At 31.1% G+C, this 18208-nt stretch overlaps 1 protein-coding gene and 1 long non-coding RNA gene across 6 annotated transcripts; both read right to left on the bottom strand.

The window, feature by feature from the left end:
* Nucleotides 1–735: 735 nt before the first annotated feature.
* Nucleotides 736–10632, bottom strand: LOC123196331 (DNA (cytosine-5)-methyltransferase DRM2). 4 transcript variants are annotated; one of them, XM_044610313.1, is made up of 12 exons: nucleotides 10495–10632; nucleotides 10271–10354; nucleotides 7558–7623; nucleotides 7288–7425; nucleotides 4942–5041; nucleotides 4815–4861; nucleotides 4562–4661; nucleotides 4432–4478; nucleotides 3842–3955; nucleotides 3437–3536; nucleotides 2160–2254; nucleotides 736–2053 (listed from the first exon to the last, which is right to left on the bottom strand). In XM_044610313.1, the coding sequence occupies exons 3-12, from the start codon at nucleotides 7558–7560 to the stop codon at nucleotides 899–901; spliced, it is 1899 nt and encodes a 632-aa protein (XP_044466248.1). In that variant the 5' UTR covers nucleotides 7561–7623; nucleotides 10271–10354; nucleotides 10495–10632; the 3' UTR covers nucleotides 736–898. The 4 variants fall into 4 exon arrangements, with proteins under 4 accessions (XP_044466248.1, XP_044466250.1, XP_044466251.1 ...); XM_044610315.1 differs by having other exon boundaries at nucleotides 10271–10373; nucleotides 10495–10554; XM_044610316.1 differs by lacking the exon at nucleotides 10271–10354 and having other exon boundaries at nucleotides 10495–10553.
* A 5151-nt stretch (nucleotides 10633–15783) lies between these two features.
* On the bottom strand, nucleotides 15784–17828 carry LOC123196912. 2 transcript variants are annotated; one of them, XR_006497761.1, is made up of 3 exons: nucleotides 17364–17828; nucleotides 17100–17253; nucleotides 15784–16158 (listed from the first exon to the last, which is right to left on the bottom strand). It is a non-coding gene; the product is annotated as an uncharacterized LOC123196912 (long non-coding RNA). The 2 variants fall into 2 exon arrangements; XR_006497760.1 differs by lacking the exon at nucleotides 17364–17828 and having other exon boundaries at nucleotides 17100–17355.
* Nucleotides 17829–18208: the final 380 nt, after the last annotated feature.

Raw genomic sequence — 18208 nt, 5'->3', positions numbered from 1 at the left:
CATTGCATTTAGCTTGATTCATGGAAATGCAGCAGCACGCCCATGTTGACCTTTTTTCTTTTCTTTGACATTTGGTCAAATATGAATAAAACTCTAAAAACATTTGTTAAATTATTGATATTATTTACAAAATTAATTATAATTTGAAAATAGATTGAACAAGTCGATTGAACCATGAATCAATGAAACAATATATTTAATCACTGATTCAGTTTTAAAAACCTTGCTAATAAACAATTTAGTTTATAACAAAATACTAATAACTAGCTCTTAAAAAATAGTTTGATTATTGAGTTTGAATTTTATCGACGTATTATAATTAAATTTTTAATTTCTTTGGTATAGTAATTATGATCTCGTCGGTGATTGTTGTTTGATATGGTGAATTAGAGTGGTTTATACAGTTGTGACCATGGAAAATGAGAAGACTTGTGTCATAATTTTAGGGAGGATAATTTTTACTTTAAAGTATGAATTATATCATATTTTGGGACTTTCCAAGAACTGTTACTTTTCATTTCTCTTCTAGATTACAGCAATAGAGTGGGACCTGAATCTCACCAAAACTTACCATTTACATTCGATTGAGCACATTTAGCTTTTACACAAGAGGGCCATCATGAAAATAACCACAATCCAGAAGTATTGATTTCTCCTGCAATTCATTCATTCCTCCAAAGTTGTTAACATATGCTGAGTCAGTAGGCTATGTTATTCATCCCATTAGAGAAATAATTAAAAAGAGTACTGCATTATCATAAATATACTAAAAGAATATTCAGAACATATGAATTTTCTTCCAAAATTTTTATTCTTGGTTCACCAAGAATAAATAAAGGGTGGAAGAATTCCAAATTTCAGACCAGTGTGTCAAATAAGCTATAGTTACATGAAACCACTAGTGTTTTGTGGTCAAATCCTTGACCAAGTCCAGAATCCGGAAAAAATCATAGAAGAGTGCAGAATGTTTACCATCAAGTCCATCTCTGCTATATCTATTGCTACCTGAAAGATTGTTACATGGACTCCCACCAATTACAAGATCAAATCCGCCAAATGAACTCATCATGTGCTCTAAACGGTCAGCATTAAGATGTTGAACATCTTCCAAGTCGATTAATCTTCCTTTCTGGTTTGTTTGCTCCCACCAACTGCGGATAATATTTCTATTTACTTCGGAAATCTCAACTGCCACAACATTCTTTAAAGGAATTCCAAGACGATGAAGTGCAACTTCAGCACCACCGATCCCAGAGAAAAGAGAGAGAACATTGATGCCTCCTGGAAACAGTTCCTTCAACACTGACAGATGGTAGGCCACTGTGTCCACCTGGAATGAGTTACCCAGTGATTTATATCTGTCAGTCCTACTGATTCCCCCTCCTCTTGTGTGATTCCTGGGGAACCCCAAAAGCATTTCTACTTCATCGGGTTCAAGGGGAGCTACCTTATTTCTTCCAACCCAGACCAGGTTCCACTTTCTGCATTCCTCAAGAACATACTTCTGGACATGCAAAGGCGGATTGCCATCATAGTCTTCAAGTGCCTTACGGATCCTCTCTGTCAGTTTAGCACTTGCAACACAAGTTTGCAAACAATTTAATTGGGTCCTTGAGTCCCATGATGGCCACCATTTCTTTGTTAAGGGCAGCGCTTCACCAATATTGTGAGGAGGAAGCGGGAGGAGAGGAAATCTGTTTTCAATGGGCAGATTGTGCACGTATCCCCTTTTCCTTGCAGTAGCACAGAAATACTTTGAGTCAACAAATTCTGGCTCCACATCATATAAAAATCTTGAAATTGTGTCCCAAACACCTTTTGGAGTAAGGGCCACATTCTCATAGTAGAAGTAAGGGGGTCCAATGGCTGCCTCTGGAAGTGTCCGATGTATAGAACCCGGTTCTGCAGGTACCCCATACCCAATCATAGGAATTGGTAGACGTATTGGCTCATCATCTCCATTCAGCAACTTCTTCTCAAACCTCTGCTTTTTGCCATGGTCAAGAATTCTCCTCTTCTTTTGATTAGGATAATCTTTGAAGAACTGCTTAGGCTATGAAAAGGAGAACAACCATATTCGACTCGATATAAACATTGTATAAGCAGTACACAAACAAAATGTAAATCATTAACAATCACAAAGATAAGGCAATGATTACCTTCTCTTCTAATCCTCCCATTAGTGCATCGGATGCCCTTGCCATTTGAGCAGCACATATAAAATCTGTTAACTCTGCAATGGTAGAGTCCGGCCCTACAATTTTGGAAAGGCACAAACATAAGAAATACAAAACAAGGCAACGACAATTTGCAACTAATATCTTTGGATAGTCTATCACATAAACCACCAAATCAGAAGACAAACCCTAACTTCACATATTGAAACTATATCATTTCACAGTATCCAAATGCCAAAATCAACCAGTCAACTTGATTTATTTTCTGATCAAACAACAGGTCTAAGTGTGGTCACCTGCCTCCAGTACAGAAAAGAATCCTCCCAGGTTCATAATATCACCAGTTGCAGCACATCAAGATACATCATTCGGCAAATGCCAAAACAGTTAAATGCATTGCTGCACTTCTAAGTAAATAAAAACACCAACTTGGTGTTAGCAACACGGCAGGTAACCAGAGAAATCGAATGGGGACACATTACAATAATTCATAGCAACATACTACTATCATGGAAGGGAAAATATCATATAAACCTGATAACATTTAAAAATAGAAATCACTACAACTTGAAATGAAGCAATATTATCATCAACAACATACAATAACCCTACTGCATAATTCAGGCACAATATTATTAGAGTTATACAACTGCTATCTAATAAAAAACACTGAATTAATAAACAACCAGGAATGAGGAAAGAAATCTATCAATAAGTAGAGAATCAGTGTCAGTTATCAAGTTAAGATTTTATTATCCACCGGAGACAAAATGGTCTTATCTAAAAGGACAAACACATAGGTGTGATGAAGATTCCAGGAATCAGCCAAAAGAACCAGAATGAATTCAACATTCAAGGATTCAAAGTGAAGTGAGCATTGGCCGGAGACACCAATTCTTTTTTATTTGCTATATAAGATTTCAACAGAAGACCTAATCCACCCTTTACCACCTGGTTAAGCCCAAGGGTGGCTCAAATTCACAAAAAGTATCATGTGGATCATCTTATTTGAAAAATTAGAGAACAAGAAAACAGAATAGAGAGAAAAGCCAAAGGGACCTTCAAAAATACAAAAGCGAAATTCTACACTGAAAATTTTGTCCCTTTCATTGAAGAAACACTCAAACTTAAACCTTCAGAATATACTATATCTTTAACAAGAATAAATGTGTAAGCAATTGCCCAGTAAACATTCAAAAAAAATCACTATACATAAAAATAAAAATAAACAAATAAATTTGCAAGGCTCGAATACACACCACATCTCTCCATGGCTATTGAAGCCTCCTCCACTGCATACCCCATGCTTGCTAAGAACAACAGTTTATCTTCCTCGTCAGAAACAGATTTCTGGATTTCCTGAAAACATCAATCAAAAGCTTTATGTGTAAATCTGCAAGTAAATTGTCTAACCTTCCCCCAAGAAATAAATAACAGACATTCAATATTTAAAATATCCAACACACAGATGCATGCATCAGAAGGCACACAAGTTTCAATGATTTAGCAGATAGAGTTAGGAATGTAAATAACATGATTGCAGAAATGCAAATTAGATTTTAGCAGGACACCACATATTTGAAGAATGATATATTATAAAAATTAACCAGTTAAGTTTTACATAATGAATACACCTAGATATTATGGCAGACAAAATTAACTACCTCGCCCTCAGAACTATCGATATCTGAAAAATCATTCAGAAAGCTGCCTTCAAGTTCAGATAAGTATTCATCAGAATCGACATCATGCTGTGCTTGAGGAGACTTTTCAAGAGCCTACACAAAAACTATAATTAATAAATAAATGAAAGAAAGAAAAATACCCAAGATAATATTTTTCAACATATTGCAACAGAAATTATTTTTAGTGTACAGCTATTGCTTCATTGAAAAAAGAAGAAAGACAAAAGTCATCCCAACAGAAAATCTGGAAGAAGGTTGTGCAATGGAGATTTATTACATATGTTACCCTACTGGTTTTCTGTCCCAATTGCAGTCTGCTGCCCACATTGGTATACCCTCCTTTTAATTAGTTTATATAAATTTTTCTAGTTTCTGACAAGAGGCTGCTGTTCCCAAATATTGCCAATGTGGGATACCAATCTGGGCAATAAGGGTACAGTTCCCAAGTCTGGCTGCTTATTATTATATCAATAGGGGAATGGAAACCCAATTTTTAAATTGAACAGCAATACCATGGGCCAAAAAAGAAAAGACAAAAATGAAGTATACAGGGGGAGGAATTAACTCACTGAGTATGTGAGAAGAGTTTCCAATATTGAATCCATATTATCCTCTCCTGAGATTTAAGTAAGCAGATTAGTTATAAGGCATTGAGGGTGAAAAAAGTGATGCACCACATAAGAGAGAAACAAACTTTACCATTTTCCTTAATTGCTTTGACAACCATTTCCTCAGAAAAACCCATCCCCACAAAATGATCAATCAACTTGGAGTTCGAAGAGCTTGCTGATGAGCTCGCCTGGAAGTAGAAAAGTGAACCAAATACCATTATAAGAGTGATAATTAAGCTAATGCACAAACATTTTCAGATAAAAATTTCACAAAGGGTACAAGAGACGCTTTTCCAGTATTTCATCAAGAATTTTACAACCGAGAATGAACATCAACTCACTGAGTATTTCAGTAGAGTTTCAAGTATCAAATCTGTATTCTGCTCTCCTGGATAATAATAAAAGAAAGGTTACAGATGAGCTTCTGAAATAAACCTTATGCTTTAATGAAGTAGATGTAAGTCATACCAACTTCTCGAATAGCTTTGGTAACCATTTCTTCAGGGAACCCCATCCCTACAAAATGATCAATCATCTTGGTGCTGGAAGATCCTGATGATGAGCTTGCCTTGAAATTGTAAAAGGAATTAAAGAATAATTTATGGACAGAATGGTTTCATTTCTATCTCTAGGATCAACCCATATATAAATTACTGTGCAAATCAAATTATTAAATACAGCATATTTTTGCATGTTTGAGAAGAAATCTGTTACAATTAGGATAATAATTGAATTGAATTAATAATCGAAGACTATGAATGCTAGGATTAGAATAATATTTGAAGATTTGGATAATGATTGAATTGAATTAATAATTGAAAATAAGTATAATAATTGAATAATTGAAGATTAATATAATTAGAAGAACAAAAGAAGTCAACAGGAGTGAGAAAGGGAAAGGAAGAATATTGTCCTTTCGGTTTTGGGAAGCGTTTAGCTGATTAGGAGACTGCAACCTTGGAAGAAGGTAGCAATTGCTCTCTTTTCCTTCTACTAATTTCAAAAACAATTTGCTTGTTGTGTGCATATATTAGATTGTTTGGAGTTGATTTGTGCAAGTTCCTATCAAATTGGTATGCATGGATATTGGAGTGTTTGGAGTTGATTTTTAAGCTTCCTATCAAATTGGTATCAAAGCACATTGGGCATGGGGTATGGCGAGTATGAGAATGAACTCAATGCTTGAACAACTTGAGAAGGAGATGACAAAGAGATTTGTGTGTGTTGAGGCAGACATATAGTGGTTAAAAGATAGGTCATTGAAGGTTAAGGATTTGCTGACTTTGTTGTACCAAAACAGTCAATGCAGGAATAGAGGAAGAGCTCCAACCGAGCAATCGACAGCTTATGGAGGATCTAGTGGCTCAAGCATTCAAAGAGAAGAGCCAAAAAGGGTTGGTTGCCAAAGAATGCCAAAAGGGGGAAATGGGAGGCTAGGAGGCCAAGAGGAGATCAATGGAAACATTGGACTACCAAAACGCGCCAGAGTTGGTATACCAGCAAGATCAACTTCCAACTACCAAGCACGACGACTTAAGTTGCCAATATTTGGAGAAAATCCCACTAGATGGATCTTTCAGACCGAAAGGTATTTTGTAGTGAATGGGACTAAGCTCAGGTATACAGGGTTAGAAAAGATGATTCCACGATGGCGGTGATTAGATTTAATCCATAAGTGGTTAGAAAGGCATCAGAATTTGCGAAAGACAACAAAATCGAGGTTCGATCCATAAATCTTGGTGCGTTCTTAGCAATGGACAATGTCAAATCTAGAGAGAAAAAGGTCACCAGGTTGGGTATATAAGCATATGCAATTGGGCTTAGGACAAATGACGTTGAAGTGGTGTTTTCTACGATGGCGAACAACATGAGAGTGACTTTTGTAGCTATTGGTGACACCCAGGATATTGCCAAAATGGGTGAGATTTTATTTGGTAGGAAGAAATGTTAAAATAAAATATGAACCAATTGATTATTAAATTATCCACCTATTACAAATGCTATAGGATACATGCAACATCTACAAATTATTCACCTAGCATTTGTAGAATAGGTGAATACTTGCCCCATTGCAAGCATGTAGTCATAACAAAACATGCAAATGCTATAGAGAAATCATATGAAAAATCAACATTATTGGAACATAGAAAACCAAAACAGTCAATGCCTTTTACCATTATGATTAAGTGCAACTTCATATAGTCATAACAAAACAAACCCATATATGTTCAAATATGCCACACAATAAGTACAACAAACACTTAATTCTATGTCAAGAAAAAATGATGAAAGGTGGTCCTTTTGCATATTTGGTAACAACAAAAATGAGAGGAACTACACTTGGTGAATGAGATGAGAGATACATATAAATTGATTAGCCATCCACACCAAAGAGATCAAGTAGCCAAGATCAACTATTATGATGGCCAATGGCCAATTTAAACAACCAACAATATATTGTAGAACCATCAAAAGAAGCACCAACAAATGGCAAATGGCAATACAATGCAAGTGATGGAAAGTTACTTTAAAGCATTAGTAGTAAATTGCTATTTACCACAAGTTTAGAGTGCACAAAACCTGTGCATAACAACCATTGAACAGATGAGCAATTCAAATAATCCAATAGAAATTCATCAATTAAAGATCATTGACCAATTCCTTAGACAGAACAATAAAATATTCTTTATGATAACCAAAAAAAGGCAGCATCTTTATAATCAGGGACCAAAAAGAAAAAACAAACATCTTGCGTTTCATTTCTTCGAATTTGCGATTCACTGGCAAAACTAGAAAGCAAAATTTAACACATACCTTTGTTGAGCTCGCAACAGACTCTCCACCATGCAGTGTCCCATTAGAACAAGAAGGTAAAGCATAGCTTGCAATTTCCAGCTCGTCTTCAGTATTCCAGTCAAACTCATCAGCCTCTCCGACAGATGTGTTCCCATCCTACATAATTTTAAATAAATATGTGAATGCAAATAGCAAGGAAAAGCATAATTAGAACTAATAAAATAGATATATTGAATAATATCTCTTTGTATTTATTGGAAAGTCAAGAACATAAAGGTAAGGATTTACCATTTCTTTAAACTCCACCTTAACCAACGTTGGGTTTTCAAGCTTTTCAAGGAATAAATGGGAGACCTAAGTTCAAAATGAAGTTACATTATTAATAAAAACCCAAAAAGCTCCTAGAAATATAAAGTATCCAAAATTATATTATACATAAGTAGGACTAGAAGAAATAAAGAGGGTGAGAACAATATAAAGGGAAGAAGAGAAAAGGGAGAATAAAAAGAAAACCCTATCGACTTGATTAAATGGCAGTGAATATGTATCAACAAATAAATTGATTTTTTTTATTACCATAAAACCCAGATCTACATCCATGCAAAACTAGTTACACGTCTACACCAGCATATACTGATACACATACACACACACACACACACACACACACGCACGCACGCACGCACCAAGAAGCTTAAGCCCTTTTCCCCAACATGGTCTTGTTTTCAAAGCCAACATTCTTCTCAAAGTTTGATTTACTTCTTTTGCTTATGTTTATTCATTTTGTTCATGATACTAACTCCAAACCTAACCCAAAAAGATGATCAAATAGATCAATTCACCACTTGCCACACAAACATTCTACAATAGATTAAGCTTTGCCTCTTTAGCAGGACTTAATAACGTAACAACAACAGCATATAATTTCAAAGGCACTGAGAAAATCTCAACCAAACAAATACAAAGTTCCCACATGCACACTTTATATAACTGGAGATAAAAATACATTTCAATTTCATACTCCAAAATCCCTCAACTCCTATCATGCATCCACTAAGTTCTAAATTGAGTATTACATAAATGCAAAAACAACAGTGCTCGTGAATTATAATACATTGCACCCTAACACATGAACATGTAAAATCTTTTCTATGGACTACCAAAAAGGACGCTCAGCAAATATATAAAAGAAAATAGATATCAACAATTAAAAAATGGGAAAAGTATGTCATAGGTGACAAATCAGGAAAGAGACACAAAGAAAGACCCAAAAAAGTCTAATCCAACAAAATAATCTTCGGTACAAAACCTTTGATTGTTAAAATAAAAATAGGTTCACCTTGCATTATTAATGGTCAGTTTGGTATTGCTATGAATTATTAAATAATATATGTGTGTGCTTTCGGTAAAGCCTTATGGTTAGATTGCAATTACTATACAGAAGAAAATGGATTCATAACTTCATAGATATCTTCACATAACCTCAAAAGATAAGTATATCAAATGTTTAGCTATATCAACTTAAATTTTTAACTTGAAATGTTGAAAATAAACATTAGATTAACTTTAATCTATGGTTAAAAAATTGATTCAATTACAAAGCAACCATACAAATGTTTCTAATAAAAGCAAATACTACATTGTGTGTGGTTGCCAACTCATCTATTTTAAGACATTAATTTTTTTTATTTTCACATAAACAATGTTTTTGTGTCACAAAAGTTTGTATATAAGAGTTCATATAAGTACTTTGTAAGTATAGTAGTACTCGGGTATGAGATGAGATTTGATTTCGTATATGGGGCTTAAATGCTTTTCTCTTAAACTGATAGTATAGCAGCAAGAATCCTAAATAAATGCCTAGAAATATCAGATTAATTTTAATGAGTAACCAACCATACACAAAAGGGTTAGATCATAGAATAACTACTTCTGCATGCTTTTACCAAACACATTTTATGCATCAACACAATAGCAAACAACACAGTAAATTTCAAATTTTGGGAGATGGAAAGTTTTCTATGGAAAGGTTGCACAAAACTTATGGACCCAACTTTGAACAAATTAAAAATCAGTTACTATATATCTTTTCATAATCTAGCCTAGTTTCAAATGTACGTTTATAGGCTTAATGCTTTCCTGAAAACCTACTAAATTTCAGAAGAAGCTGATGAAAAGATAAACTGCGATAAATGGTTCCCCGAGCAACCAACATTGGACTATTATTCAGAACTGATTAACATGTCTTAGCTTCATTAACACTCTGCAGTCACCCAGAGTTGAAAAAAAAAACAGAAAAACAAATTAAGCATTTCATCTACAAATATAAAAATAATTGTACCTCCCAAACTCACAAAACCCTACACAGTTTTCTCCATGTTAGGGAATGTCACAAGAAAATGAGCCTAAAGACCCTCTTGTTGAAAAAATCTGGGATAGACATCTAATTCAACTGGTTCCTTTCTCAAAATCTAGGCTTCATTGGTTTGTAATTTCAATTCTCTGTTTTTACAAACACGGGAAAAGTTACATTTCCAGAAAACTCATTTAACTGAAATGTCTCAAGAAACAATTCTAAAAGCCAGAAAACCAGCAAACAAAACAAAGTTTTCTCTTTATTAAAATACAACTCAGATTTTGTTGATTGCATTTCAGTTTTTGAAAATAATTTTTGAATCAGCGTAAAAAAAATCCAATAACAGCATTTAAAATAACATAAACCAAGACAAACATAGAAAAGCTCCACAGCCAGAATTGACTTCAAAGCCCTAACCCTTGTTTATAGATAAGACTAAAAACAGAAAATGAAAGCAATCATCTTGAACCACTAATGATACATACTTTTTACTTGGTTTCCAGAAAAACAAGTCCAGAATTAATCCTTTTTCCAGTTCCTCAGCAACCAAACAGAAGTCCACAAAAATGCATACAAAAAAGGCCTAATCTCAGACCAAACACACATGCATAACTTCAATTAACAAAAACAGAAAGCAGCGATTACCTCACTTAACGCTAAGTTTTAAAGACGCCAAAATTCTTCCGATTCTTCGATACTTCTAAGATGATAATGTACCTCTCTTCCGCACTGAAATAAATAATTAAATCTAACAATAAAAATGTAAATTTGAACTCACGAAAACTCCATGCAAATATAACAAATTGTAGACAGAAAATGTAACAGTTACAACATCATCAAATTGTGAAATTTTGGGAGGGAGATTTTACTGGCTTTTAAGACTGCCGGCGAATACTCTATTTGCAGCGGAATCTGATTTCTTTCTTTTTTTTTTTTTTTTTTTAGTTTATGGTAAATTTTTTAGTGCAAATTTAATATATATAAGCGTTTCGCGTGATTTTTAAGTCTTTGGATTTTAATATAAAATCGCATCAAAATATTTTTTAAATAATTTTTATTAGAAAAATATATATTTTTCTTGAAGGTATTATTATTAATAATAAATTCATGAGATATTTTTATTCATATAAATAAATAAATAATTCATTTTTGAAATATATCTCGAAATTAAAGTAATTTTTCCATGTTAAGAAATTAATCGATTTGGTACGACGGTTAACAGAACGCGGCGAGTAATTTTATTTGCAGCTTTTGTGGGGTCACTGTTCTTGAAGCATGGAAATTTACGACAAGTGATGAGAGTACCATGTAGTTTCAATTCGCTTTGTAATTCTTTGTTTTGCATTTTTTTATTTCGAAAAATGTTAACCATTATTTAGGCTATCAATTTATTATTAACAATTTCAACCCTGTTAAAAATAAAATTAGATATATAAATAATATATTATTATATAATTATATATTATTTTATTTTTAATTTAAATTTAATTAACTATATAATACTATATTTAATAGTTACATCAAACAAAATTTGGTGTAATAGTTTATTAGATCATATCTATCAAAGTTTTAATAATAAAAATTAATTTTTTTATTTATCCAATGCAAAAGAGAGTACAATAAATTTTGTACTCTAAAGTGTATATAAGAATATCTCTCTCCTTTTAAGAAAACAGTATTATCTAAGGGCGTGTTTGGTTTGAAAGACTTTTTTATTTAATTCCTAAAATTAAATTATATTTTTTCATTAATAATATATCGTAATCAAACTTTTAAATTTAATAAATATATAATTGATTATTAAACCTATAAGTTACTCTATGTAATGTAATTAGTTTTAATTTAATGTAATAATTCGATTCAAATAAAATTTCTTATTATAAAAAAATTGAATTATGTTAAGTATTAACGGAATATATCATTTTAAAATTCTATTTATTTTAAAAAGTTTTAAATTTAAATTTAATATTTTTATGTATTTATTGGTTGTTTACAAAGAATATTTTACACTTATAATAATCATGTGGTTGGTTTTTAAATTAATGAAATACACATTTATTGCAATGCCTCAATAAAAATTCCATAACATCATGTTAAAAGTATACCAAAAGTTAAACTATATATGTTGTTTTATATTATCAAATTTACCATTTACCTTATATTAATGGATAAGTAGTGTGAATTTATATCATTGTGATACTACAGACTTTCTTTTCGGTTACAATGCCAAACACGGTCTTAACATCTCTGTGAATTCACGTGACCTTGTCACATGTTTTATTCTCCACTTAAATTCTATATTAGCTGGCTTCCACTAAGCAATTGATTATTTTCCATATAAAGATAATTATTATTTTTGGACAATTAGATTATTTAATATATTAAATATTTTACTATTTAAAAGAGTAATATTTTATATATTAATAATTTTTAATAATAAATTATTTTAAATTAAAAATAAAAATGTTATTTAATGATATAATAATATATTAATAAGTAATACCTATTTATTAAAAATAAATGATTAAATTATTGTATCCCATGGGAAGAGTCTTAAAAAGTAAAATAATAAAAAAGATTTATAATAATAAATATTTCTCCTTATAAATCTCATGGAATAAAATAGTTGCTGAATTTAGCTGTTTTACCATTAATTACATGATAACTACTGCATATTAAGTATATAAATTGACTTTACTATAAAAAAATTCATTCGACAAATTAACCAAGCGAATATGACCAAAGCTTCTTCTAAAATTGGATCCTTCATCCTACTCATCTTCATTGTTTTTTTGTTAGTCTTTTTCATATAATATATTTATTTACGGTTAGTTCTAATATTAATTTGATTTTGATAATTTAATTACAAGAATGGTAGCTAATACTATACCACTACCGATTAATTACAAGTTTACTGGTTAATATGAAGCTGCAAAGAGCAGAAGCGCAAGTGCTTTTGCCGTGCATAAGCGACAAAGAATGTAAGGCCATCGTTTGTGATAGAGATGTTTAAAATTATCTAATAATCGAATTAAGTCAATTTTTGAATAAAAAATTGGACCAAAAAATAATTTCCAAAACAAAGCGCAAGTGCTTTTGCCGTATTAATTTTAATGGAAAATTATACAAATTAATTTATATATCTAATTTTATATATAATGTATTCTAATAAAAAAAACATGGGATAAAGAATCAATTTTTAGAGATTTTCATCGACTTGACAATGTTCACAATTTATCATTGTATTTTTGAATTTCCATGTTATAAAGCATGGTCTTTCTTGACTATTATTAGGATAGTTTAGCACGCATCATATTTATAGGCCGAAAGACTATTTCACCCCTAAGTTTAGTTATATTGTCAAAGTTACATCTGTAGGGTTTGAAAAAACCTGAAGTCTCATTTGTTGACCAAATAAGATTGAAATTTTCTGTTAGAAACAATGGTAAAATCGTTGTCTTATTAATAATATTAAAAAAATATAAAATTAATTACATTTTCCCTCATAAGTTTTAAAAACTAATATTTTACCTCTCCTAAAGTTTTTTTAACTTTAAATATCATATTCTCTAGTGATCTAGAAAAAATAATAATAAAGTCTCTTCGTCAACAAAAAGATTTTGATCTCTTTCATCTTCAACAAAGAGATTATAGATCTCTTAATCGACGAAAAGATCTATAATCTCTTTCCCTAAATCTTATCAGATTTCTTCATATTCGACAATAAGATCCGTTTTAGATTTATTTATTGTATTGACCAACGGTTTAAGATAGAAATGAAAGATCGTCAACGTTGGAGATGATGGTCGGAGAGGTAAATAAAAAATTTAGAAAAAAATATAACTTTTTAAAATTAGAAAACTTTATATATGAATAAAATTGTTAGTTTTTAAAACTTAAAAAAAATATATAATAAAATATATAATTTTTAATATTATTAATAAAATAATAATTCTATTACTATTTTTAATAAAATTTTTTAATAATAATTATATTATTAGTAAAACTTTAAAATTTTCAAATCTCATAAACAAAAGCCTGAGAACACTGCTAAACTTGGGTGGGATATAGTCCCTTGGCCTATGTATATACTTGGCATAATGAAATGATATAAATGAATGGGGAGATCACTCTCTCTCTATATATATACACACATAAAAGGTAGACTTAGAAAGATAATAACCGGCTGGTACTTGTGGATGGACCGACGTCTGGTTGAATTGAGCTTATCAGATATATTCTAGCATTGACACCCTTCATTGGCTACTCTACACTGCCTATGCTTGCTAAACAATTTATGGCCACGTGTCCAAGTTGTCTACATCTAAAACATAAACCCTGTCCACTCAAATACTCTCTCTGCCGTCTCTCACATCGCAAGTAGTAGGTTGGGGAATCATTTTTCTGTTTTTCTTGTTACTCTTTCCATTCGTTTTTATCCTTGGGCTAGAAAGATTGATAAATAATTTCATGCCATGTATTTGTGAATTAATAATTTGTAATGAATACTTTTTACATAAATTAATAATTTTTAATAATTTATAATTAAAATAATTTTAAATTATATGATAATATATTTTTATTTAGTTTTTTTAACAAATATTGTTAGTTTCCTGTGTAGCCAATAGAATAATTCACTCCACCAGCCGATTTCATTTGATATTTGACATTATATTTACCAAATTTCAGATGGAAGCTCAAAAGGCCAATTTTAACCTAATTAGTCCATCAAGTCTCACCTAATTATCGGTTTAAATCATTATGATTCTTTAATTTTTTTTCGGATTTAATTGCAATTTTTATAATTATTATATAAAATAAATTAAAATTTTTATTTTAAAAATATATAATAAAAGATTTAAACTCTTACTCTTTTTCTTTCTTTCTTCACGTCACCACCAAACACGGCCTCGACATCTCTTTTAAATTCACGTGATTATGTCACATGTTTGTCCCCCACCTGTATTTTAGATTAGCTGGCTTCCACCAAGTGCCTCATTATTTTCCGTACAAGGACAAAGTTTCTCTATTTGAACCATTACATTATTTTAGTTATTATTAAAATAATAAAATCAAATATATAATTTTAATATATAAATTATAATATATTATTATATAATTAAATATTATTTTTAATTTTTAATTATATTATAATGTATTATTATTTATATATAAAAATTATATACCTAATATTATTTTTATTAAAAAATATTCAATAATTTTAAAATAATATTACTCATTAATTCAATCAAAAAATAAAATTATATTATCATAAAATTATTTAAATAATATTATATATATATGGAGTTTTGCATATATAAATAATAATAAATTATTATATAATTAAATATTAATTTAAAACTATTTAATTATAAAATTACTGATATTTAATTATTCAAAATTTGATCGTTATCATTTAAAATTTAATTATTTATCCTTATATTTAAAACGTCGTTTTCTCCTGCCATCAAATTTACCTTGGTCCGGCTTTATACTTTTTTCTCTTTTCTTGACTGATATTTAAATTATTTTAAATTTTCATTCAAACAACTTAAAAATATAAGGCCACGAAAACATTCTTGGGAATACCGAAGAGGCCACATTCCAAGATTCGGTCAAACCAAAAGACAATAGGTGGTGAACTTACTACTTAGGTGGCCTTGGGTAGGATGACCAAACCAAACGCATTTTTAGTGCATATAACATGGGAAATATTATATATATTTTTTGAAATATATAATTAAATATATATATAAATAATATATTATTATATAATTTAATATTATTAATTTAAAATTATTTAATTATATAATAACATATTATTTAAACTGATAAACATTATTACAAGTAATATCCTGGGCAATTTGTAATAGTACGAAAATGGCCAAATGGGGCGTCTTGTCTTATGGAGAGGAAAAGCTCCATCGACTGTCAGTTGGGTGAAGCGAAAATCAGTAAATAGGAGAACGACCACGTGAAGTCCTGACAACAAAGTCCATTTTGGGCAAGTAGCTTACAGCAGATAAATGCAATCACTGGAACCTGATTCACATTCGTCTAAGGAAAATTTCAGTGGAGAAGTTTGAGGCAGCATTGTATAAACAAAGCCTCCGAAACATGCATACTTTTGGCTTTCTTTCGCAATAAGAATCCATATATTTTGAAGCTCTTTAGATTATCAAATGCCTTAAGTCATGAAGACGCTCTAATTTATGCAGAGAATGAATTAAGTTTTACAGAACATGGCATTGCTAACCCATCTATGTAACGATGCAAAAGTACTTTTGAAAATCAGAACCTGGCTCCTCCACCATCATTTGGACTTCTTTCCTTGTTTCTTCTTGACAACTTCATCAATGTACATTATGCCGTTGCCTTTGTGAACTTCAGGAGGCTTGCAACTAGGAACAGAAGAAGCAAACTGGTGCAACCTTTGCTTGTCAATTCCGGTGCAGCAAACTATATTGTTTTTGAAGCAGAAAACATGGACAGCACAGCAGGAGGAACACTGACTTCAACCTCATGGCTATACCCTAATTTTAGAAATAAAAGACAACCCTAATTTCAAAAAGCAGAATAATTTGGCTTCCATCACAGTTTAAGCAAATTGATCACCTAAAATTTCCTAAAATCAAACATAGAGAGGGCATCACAAAAATTTCTAATCAGAAATTTAAAACCCAACAAAGAGATACTGCTTTCAATCCTCACTCATTAATTTTCATTGTCAGCAGCTAGGGTGTTCAAAAATGTTGGAAAAACAAAAGATTTTCAGTTCAACACAGAGAAAGCTCAAATGCTTGACGTCTACAGAGTCATATGTAATTAAGATTAGCACACAGGTATATTTCAAGCAGTAGAAGCTAATGCTAAGACCCAATCACTGCTTAAACTGGAATCATATGCAATTTAAAGTAACAAGACTGACCCCTGAACAAAATGCGTAACTAATCAAAATTCAAGTTGCAACTTTTTAGCTCTACAGGCCACAAGGACAAAAACCCTGATCTCAAATTAGTCTCAAGCCCACTGGACAACAAAATTCACTCAGGAAATGCAACAATCAAACATTTTGATTACTGAAAGCATAAATTCCCAAGAACCCATTGAACTAAAAGACAAAGCAATAATGTTTCAGGCTATTTAACTAAAAACAGCATATTGATCACTCATTATAGAAGTACAATCTCTGTACTTCTATCTTTATCACAGATTTGATAATAACATCAGCAATGCCAGTTTTCAGAAACTTACCCAACAATGAATTTTGATTAACAAGAATACAGAATAAAAGAAAATTATAAAAACAGAGGAATGTGTGAAAACCCATTAATGCCAGAACCTTAGAAAAGGAAAAAAAAAAAAGTTACATAATCTATGGGGCATACGGTCAAACGCCTGGTGACCAAACTAGTGAAAAAAAAATATATAATCAAAACAAACATCCAATTCAGCAAATTGCATAAATTAATACCAGAAAATCCGACGGTTCAGCACCAAAATGATGAATTTTGAACTAACGACACAAGGGTGGCGATTAGAGAGTGTGTTCTTCGTTGAAAGTTGAATTTCAGAGTGGAATCACGAACTTGAGTGAGGTATCCAATATCAATCTTCATGTCTTGATACTTCCAAGCATATTGGAGTTATTTTAAGCAAAAAAAAGAAAAACACATTAGTTTTTCACATGATAATTATCTATGTACCGAATTGTACTCAAAGGGTGCATTGCCGTTACCATGAATATATGAGTAATGCTACCGCAACCGATGGATGGTACCGACAGAATGCACCGACTGATGTGGCGGATGCCATTTCATCTGCCACATCAGCATAATGGCACGTCAGCCTAAATTTCAGAAAAAATCTATGAATCAAACGATATTTTCTTTCTCTCCTAGATTGACACCCGCCGTTAAAGTTTCTCTTTGTCTTCCTCTTCCACCACTGTTGGTTTTCCTCTACTACCTTTATTGTCGGCTTCCCTCTATTAGCACCACCAACGTCTTCTATTTAACAGAAGCTTTGAAACTAGTTGTATCCACGGTAACACCAAACCCTCCTCTTTGTTTAATCTTCATTTTTAAGGTAGACCAATCTTTCATATTGTTTTCGTTTTGTTTGGCGGTAAAGAAAATGTGAGAATTCAAAGAAAACGTGCACAATTTTTGATTCAATGAATAGGAGGTGAATATAACTTTTTGTAGGCATTTTGAGTTATGATACTTTGTGTTATGCATAGTAGGGTTTATATATAAATAATAGTATGTTATTATATAATTATGTATTATTTTGTCTTTATTTTTAATTATTTAATCGTATGATAACTTATCATTATTTATATATATAACATAACTTAATTAATATTCGCCGATAAACATTTTTTGGGGTTGTATTGATATTTTAATAGACCTATCGTCTAACGGAGATAAATGATATTTTAAGTAGATATTTAGTAAACTTATATAATATTTAGTAATATATTATTATTTATAGGTAAAATTGTGTATATAATTTTATTGTTTTACAAATAATTATAAGTATCAATGTTATGTAAAGATAATCTATGCACTAAACAATTAA

This window comes from Mangifera indica, chromosome 14 (genome assembly GCF_011075055.1).
Source record: "Mangifera indica cultivar Alphonso chromosome 14, CATAS_Mindica_2.1, whole genome shotgun sequence".
In the NCBI taxonomy this organism is placed as follows: domain Eukaryota; kingdom Viridiplantae; phylum Streptophyta; class Magnoliopsida; order Sapindales; family Anacardiaceae; genus Mangifera; species Mangifera indica.
Note: the sequence above shows the minus strand (reverse complement) of the source record. Positions and strands in the feature narration are given on the sequence as shown.

What these genes read in the sequence shown, in the direction of transcription:
- LOC123196331 (XM_044610313.1), bottom strand. An exon ending in CTGTTGCGAGCTCAACAAAG is followed by an intron (nt 5,042 to 7,287) that starts GTATGTGTTAAA and finishes TACAATTTCAAG; the next exon opens with GCAAGCTCATCATCAGGATC. An exon ending in AAACTCTTCTCACATACTCA is followed by an intron (nt 3,956 to 4,431) that starts GTGAGTTAATTC and finishes GTTTTTGTGTAG; the next exon opens with GCTCTTGAAAAGTCTCCTCA.